The 7,938-nt window shown below is 33.2% G+C and overlaps 2 protein-coding genes across 2 annotated transcripts; both read right to left on the reverse strand.

The window, feature by feature from the left end:
* Positions 1–1,906: 1,906 nt before the first annotated feature.
* Positions 1,907–3,148, reverse strand: LOC127121390 (metalloendoproteinase 1-like). Its single transcript, XM_051051884.1, has one exon. The coding sequence runs from the start codon at positions 3,146–3,148 to the stop codon at positions 2,072–2,074; it is 1,077 nt and encodes a 358-aa protein (XP_050907841.1). The 3' UTR covers positions 1,907–2,071.
* Positions 3,149–5,992: 2,844 nt separating this feature from the next.
* On the reverse strand, positions 5,993–6,442 carry LOC127123146 (uncharacterized mitochondrial protein AtMg00810-like). The gene has a single exon (XM_051053395.1). The coding sequence runs from the start codon at positions 6,440–6,442 to the stop codon at positions 5,993–5,995; it is 450 nt and encodes a 149-aa protein (XP_050909352.1).
* Between the last annotated feature and the right edge of the window lie 1,496 nt (positions 6,443–7,938).

Consider the following 7,938-nt stretch of genomic DNA (forward strand, 5'->3'; position numbering starts at 1 on the left):
CAGAGTTCTAACTTTTTTTCTGCAGGCGCCCTTTCGATTTTTAGATAAATTTCGCCACCACACCAAAAGCCCTCTTCATCCTGATGATTTTCTTGAACCTATCATCAACTTATTGTCTCATTACGAAATAGTAATTAAAAATTCACCATCTAAAAATAAATCAATTCACATAAAACCCACACTTACAAAACCCACACTAAAACAAAATAAAATGGCTTAATTTATCTTTTAGTCCCTTAACTTTATTTATTGTTTCGCTATGATCCTTTAGTTAAAAAAATGTTACATTATAGTCTCTTAAAATAGTTCCGTTAGTCAAACTTATCCATTCCGTTAAGTTTTGAGAATAAATGTTAAACGGTACATATGTGGTAGTCTACTTGGCAGTACGTTATCTTGCCTAGCTTTTTATTTTATTTATTTTTAATTTATTATTATTTGTTATTAAACATGTGAAACATTGTAATCCTAATTTCATTTTATTGGATTCTTTCAGCTTTCACCACAACACTATCCATTTTTTTGACAATATTGCAAGAGATATGAAATGCTCCTCCAGGTTCCAGACCATCCAAATCTGCATCTTCTTCACCTGCGAAATCTCTTGGTGTTTCTAGAACTCGTTCTAGATATTTTCACATCACTTATAAGGTTTATGTTGGTGACTCCCCTTATCGCAGAGCCAAAAACATTGAGGTAAGTCTGTTTTGTTTTGTTCTTTAAATTTGTAATATTTTAATTAAATGGTTTTTTATATTTGATGTTTAGTTGTTGAATAAGGATGTGGACAATTGGCATACAATATCATTCATTGTTTGGTTGGTAGAAGTAAAACTATTTCGTGACATTCATTTTTCTCATAACAAATCTCCACTCTTTCTATTTTCTCCACAATTCTCATGTTGTTGCAACATGTTCTGCAGTTCATCAAGCATGATGAAAAGTGGAAGTATGTCTGAAATTGGTTAAACTTCAAAAGATCCCAAATCTTCGGAGGTTATTTTAGGAGAAAAAAAAGAAAGATAGCAATGTTGTGTATCATTATCTGATTTTAAATTGTGATGACAATTACATAATTACATTTTTATGTGCTGGTGTATTATTTACTGTGTAGATAGCATCAAAATAAACATAATTGTTGTAACATGTTGATTTTCATATATAAATGCAATTTAGAGATGATTTTCATCCAATTTCATAATCTTGTTTCAGTTCCTAATTAGTTAAAGAAAACTCAATGTGAAGTTTTAAAATCTTGCTTTAATTCCTAATTAGTTAAAGAAAATTCAGGGTGAAGTTTTATAATCTTGTTTCAGTTCCTAATTAGTTAAAGAAAATTCAGTATGAAATTTTATAATCTTGTTTCAATTCCTAACTAGGTCAAGAAAACACATTGTGAATGCAGACCGTAAATATAGATTGTTTAGAAGTGTTTAATATTTTTTTTACACATTATTAATATTTTTACACGGGTTTTTAACCTCCCAAAACAAAACCTCTTTGATTGAACAAAATATCGTTTTTTTAACACACATATATATATATATATATATATTGACTCAGTTTGCTACCTATCAAACCATGTAGTGAAGTTAACATTTTTTCCAGAATTTTTAACGGTAATGACTTTTTATAACGAAAGAACTCTTAAATAACTAGAAATTAAGGTTTTTTAATTAAAAGATCAAAACAAAACATTAAATTAAATTAAATTAAAGAATTTTATGATTAATTATACCAAACAAAATTCAAAATTTAATTTTCAACTGAAATACCCACACTGCCACACCACATCCAAAAAAGTACGAGAAGAAAATACATTTAAATAGAATGTAGGAATTAACTAGTGAAGCTAAAATATATGAAAACAAATACTATAAGAAGACATGGTTTTGTGAAACCCACATAATAAATAACCCTTAAGTAGATTTTACATTGGAGATGCTCTTAAAATCCAAACCAGTGACAAATAACGAAAAACACCTTATAATAAGTTAACTGAAAATTAGACAGAAGCAATATTACACAAATAAATTATTCATTCCCCAACTAAAGGATATAATTCCAGAAACTAGTTCAGAATAGCCATGAAAGCAAATCCAAGGGACAAAGATATTACGAAACTGTAACTAGACCTAAATATTGTAAAGCGTCCAAGTCCAACGTTACCAGAACTTCTGTTGTTGTCTTTAATAGAATAGAGTTGTTGGATGGCTTTGTTATCAGAATCTGTAATCTCCACCTTCCTTTGTTTTGATGGCAATATTGTTGGATACATAATTGACTCCTCATCAGAAGAATGATCAAGTCCAAGCAGATGACCTATCTGATGCATCACCGCAGTCTCCAAATCAATTTCTACATCCTGCCAAGACCAAGTATAGTTCTCATCCGGCAACACCCAGTGCTCCGAAGCGTCAAGCGATATCACACCTGACATTACATTAGAATTGAGTTGCTTGTTTATAAAAGAGCCCCCTATCACAACATCCTCAATCTCATCATCGTAAATGTAGAATCCAATCTTAATGTCGGCAACATCGTAAGCTGTCTCATTGAAACTCAGGACGTTTGTAGTCTGTGACCATCGGGTTAATGCATTTCTCAACACTTGAGTAGAGTTGAATGAGATTTTACTCTCTGGAGCAAATCCATAGGTAAGGTTTCTAGTGCCGGAAGGAAACCTGTTGTTTCCTTTCGGCCACGACACATTAAGTGTATCAGTGAAACTATACTCGAAATTCATGTCAGGGACACCGCATCTTGGTAAAGAGATTTGTTGTAAAGTCTGGATGTTTAAATCACCGGTAACTTGGAGATTGAAATATTTCTGGTAGGTCTTAAGAGCTGAAATTGTAACCTCGTCTAGAATGTCATTGAATGGAGCGGATTGCGGGAGGTAACCGAAATAGTAGAAATACTGTTTGATTTCAGATAGGCCCTTGATCTCTTTGGCTGGCTGTGCATCTGGTGGAGGTAACTGTTTGATCTTGTCTAACGTCTTCTTCCATGCATAGTGACTAGCTTCGCCCTTGATCTTGTTTATTATTTGTTTTTCTAGAGAAGAAAGGAATCCAGCTGAAAGGGTTGATGGGTTGAGAATGAAAAGGAGAAGGAATAAGAGAAATTTAAATAAATATGACTTCATCGTGTTAGTAATGCTATGAGAAAACTGTGAGTGTTCACGTAGATGAAATGAATATATATATAGATGGATGTCAGTCGGATGAAGCATTGCATTAGCAAGAATAAGAGGCTGCTTTTAATCGGTTTATCTATCTGATAATATTAATAATATTTAATTATAGACTCAATTATTGGCAACATCTTAATATGTGTCAATCAAATTTTATCGTCCATTGACTAATGTTTGAAAAGTCCTTTAAGAAAAACATCTACTCCCTCCCTCGTCTCATAATTACTTATTCGGTTTACCTTTTCGCACAAATTAAAATAAATAAATAAATAAAATAGAGATAATAATATTTTTATTAAAATATTTTTGTCTTATATTTGAAATGATAAAATTAATATTAATTAAAGGGTAAAATTAGAAAAAAAATATTAAAAATTAAAATTGATCATTTATTTTTAAATACTCTTCTATTCCAAATGGATTACTAGTTATGGGAAGGAGAAAATAAATTATAACTATTAAAGAAAAGTAGGCATGAAAACAAATAAATTATAACTATTAAAAAAAAGTAGGCATGAAAACAATTTGATCATCCCCTCTCCACATCTTTACATTAGTCTCACCTCATCTCCAAATTCAACTGGGGATACTCTATTTAAGGCCAATCATTTTTCTAAAACTTCTATTTATAATCTTTTCAGTAGTATTGATATGTTAATTGAATAGAATGACACTAAATTTAAATAGTGTAAGAAGTATTTAACATTAAATATCTATGATTTACTTAATTAATACCTAAACATTATTAAACAATTTATTACCATTTTTATAATAGTTTTATGGGTAATGCTAACTTGTGCCCCAAGGGCACATGTTAAGAAACCCATAAATAGAAAATTTGTTTTGAAAAAATAAATAGAATTATTAATGATAAGTTTCTAATAAATTCAATACACATTTTCCAAGAATTTATTTCTATATTCATCTCTTAACTTGTGCTCTTGGGGCACAAGTTAGCATTACCCTAGTTTTATATAGGTTTAATATATATTTTTTATTATATTTGAGATTTCAAGCTTTTGAACATATGAACATTAAAATCCACTGCAACCTTTTCTTAGAAGGTAGATAGAAGCTCCTCGATGTGATGCTAGACTTAGGTTTTTCTCTAATTTGAAATCCGTTGAAATATCTATTGTACTGGTCTCTTTAATTCACATCTTTCGAAATTTTAAAAACCCTACTTTCATTTTTAGAGTAGATCAAAGTTTTATTTTCTTTAATTGTTACCGACAGCGTTGATATTAATATTATTTTTATAATTTTTAACTTTAAAAATGTAATATTTGCGAGAACACTTTGCCCCATTTATTTCTTTAGGATTGATCAAAGTTTTAGGTCTCCACATTTAATTATGTTCATCCTATTTCTCTTTATTTTTTTGCGAGTTTTTATGAGACGAATATAAATGCGACGAACATATTATTTTTTTCCATTATTTATATATTTATTTATTAAAATGATAATGAGGATGGAGAGAAGGTAATTAACCTTTTTTTGATGTAGTTTTCCACGTCTAAATAAACTTCTTTTGATGTAGTTTGTTGTCATGGTTTTTTCTTGGTATTGCCTAATTAGTAGTTAGTATTGGTTAAAGATTGCACAATATCTCTAGCTATGCATACACAAGAAAAAATATAGTACGAGGAAGAAATTACACAAATCCAGAAGCATGATTGACAATACAGAGCCAAAAAACCTAACAACATATCCAAAAGGACACAAGTTGCTCCTGGTAGAATCGTGTTCTCCGGTTGCGGCAACAATTACAAAAGAGCTCACTTATTATTAATAGTTTATTGTCCATCAAATTGGTGAGACGCATTTCTAATCCCTGCATCTACTGCTATATTGTTTGAGTGTAGCATGCAGTGTTTGGGATAAGCCAAGAATGTAAAATTACATGTATTGTTTGAGTGCATAGTATGAAGTTAGAGTCCTTACCACTCTCACTTATCATGTTGTAGTTCTTTAGCATTAAACTACTCTTTCTTTCTTGTTTTTACATATTACGGTAAAGTCGAGAGAGTAACACTACAAGAAACCAAGGAAGTTGCATGGGGATTTTGTCATGTGTTAATTACTTTGCAAAGAAAGATACTTGTTGGGTGATATTTAAAGAGAATGATTCTTATATATTCTGTTCCAGCCATAAATGCTGAGTATTTATAGATACAAGTGATACTTGAGTATATAACTAATTCCTAATCTTAAGGGAACCCTATTGTTGATTCCTAGTATTAAGCAATGAATAATTCAAACTATACCAACTCATATGCATAGTAATAGGAATGGTTGGTTACACTTAATTAATGGAACAACTTATTCTTATCTATTATTATGCCCCCTCAAAATTGGGTCACCATCAATGACACAAATTTTGTCTCTGAGAAATGAAAATCTGGTTCGATGCATAGGCTTTGTTAGAATATCTGTCGGTTGATACTTTTTAGAAATATGAGAGACTCGTATGTTTCCAAGTTGAACCATTTGTCGCACGAAATGATAATCGAGAGCAATGTGTTTCATTCGAGAGTGGAAAACTGGATTGGAGCATAAGTAGGTTGTGCCAATATTGTCACAAAAAAGAGTAGGTACTTGAGATGGTACTCCAAGTTCACTCAATAGATTGAGCAACCACATGATCTCAGTTGTAGTATTGGCAGCAGACCGGTATTCGGATTCTGTGGAAGATCTTGCAACTGTTCTCTGTCTTTTTGATAACCATAAAACAGGATTTCCTCCAAAGTAAATTATGTAATCTGAAGTAGATGTTTTGTCATCGTAATTACCTCCCTAATCAACATCGGTGAAGGCTTGCAGTTTAAGATGAAGTGGTTTTGCTAGCCGCAAAGCATCATTAATAGTATGTTTTAGATACCGTAATACTCGCTTGAGCTGCTGGAGATGCAGTTGTGTTGGTTGATGCATGAATTGTGACAATTTTTTAATTGCAAAGGACAGATCTGGCCTTGTCAAAGTAACGTATTGCAATGCACCAATGATACTACGGAATAGCTTTGAGTCGGCAGCGGCTGATCCATCATTTAGTTTGAGGGGAGTAGTCATACATAATGGTGTGTTGACGGTCTTTGCTCCAGCCATATTGAACTTATCCAAGAGTTCTCGAATATAACCATGTTGAGATAATAACATACCCTCCTTGGTTGGGATCATTTCAATGCCAAGAAAATAATGAGGGAAACCAAGTTGTTTAAGCGAAAACTTGTTGGAAAGTTCTGTCATGAAGTGAGTTAAAAAGGTAGTATCACTGCCCGTCAAAAGTAAGTCATCAACATATACTAATAAGAGCGCTTGTACACCATGTTTATTGTAAATAAACAAGGATGAATCACTTAGGCTTGTTTGAAACCCAAGAGAAAGAACAAAGGCCTTGAGAGAATCATGTCATGCTCGAGGTGCTTGTCGTAAACCATAGATAGCCTTCTTGAGTTTGCATACATGTTGAGGAAATTCATAATGAATAAATCCGGTTGGCTGTTGCATGTAGACATCTTCAGTCAATTTTCCCTGCAAAAAGGCATTATTAACATCCATTTGGTGTAAGGACCACCCTTGAGCAAGTGCTAAAGTGAGAACCACTTTAATAGTTTGAGGTTTCACAACCGGTGCGAATGTTTCCTTAAAATCAAGACCAGGTGTTTGAGTGAATCCTTTTGCAACCAACCTTACTTTATATCGTGCCACACTTCCATCAGGATTTCTTTTGATGTGAAACAACCATTTGTAGCCAACTGAATTAGTATGAGCCTGACGAGGAACCAAGGTCCAAGTACCATTATTCATGAGTGCATTAAATCCAGCCGAACAAGCATCTCTCCAATGTGGTATTTTAAGTGCTTGAGTAATAGTAGATGGCTCAAGATTTTCCTGCAAGTCATGTTTAGAGGCAATAAATAGTTTCTTGGGTTTGAATATATTATTTTATGACCTTGTTACGATAGGAGCACGTTGAACAAGATTATTTGTCGTTGAAGTTGGAACCGGATCCGATGCAGTGTTGGTGGTAGAGCTTGTTAGGTTATCACTAGTCACTGGTATCTCTGTTGTTACAGACAAATCGATAGGTTGCATTGACTCAGGGACTGGTGGAGGACTTGATACCGGATCTGTTATGGGACTCGATACCGGGACTGATGGCTCAGGTGTGGATGACTCATGTGCTAGGGACTGGTTTGGTTCCTGAGCTGAATTTTGATCTTGGGTAACATGAATAATACTGTGTACCGAAGAGTCATGTGATGGAATTGGTGGACAAGTAGATGACGAATTAATTAGGGATTGATAGGGGAAGGAGTTTTCCATAAAGTGGACATGTCTAGATACATATATCCTATTTGACAAAGGTTCAAGACAAAAATATGCATGCTGAGACGTTGAATAGCCTAGGAAGATGCAAGGTTTAGACCTGGGTTGGAGCTTATTTTGCATATATGGTTTTAGCCACGGAAAGCACAAACAGCCAAATGAATGAAGTGTATGATAAGCTGGTTTACTTTTAAATAATATTTCAAAGGGAGAGATCATATTAATGATTGGTTTAGGCATCCTGTTAATGAGATACACAGCAGTGGTGAAAGCAAATGACCATAGTTGGGAAGGTAAATTAGCATGATGCAAAAGAGCACGACCCGTTTCAACAACATGTATGTGTCTCCTCTTTGATGTGCCATTTACCTCAGGTGTGTGGGGTGGTGAAGTTAAATGGGAAATGCCATTAT

Source organism: Lathyrus oleraceus, chromosome 2 (assembly GCF_024323335.1).
Source record: "Lathyrus oleraceus cultivar Zhongwan6 chromosome 2, CAAS_Psat_ZW6_1.0, whole genome shotgun sequence".
Taxonomy (NCBI): Eukaryota; Viridiplantae; Streptophyta; class Magnoliopsida; order Fabales; family Fabaceae; genus Lathyrus; species Lathyrus oleraceus.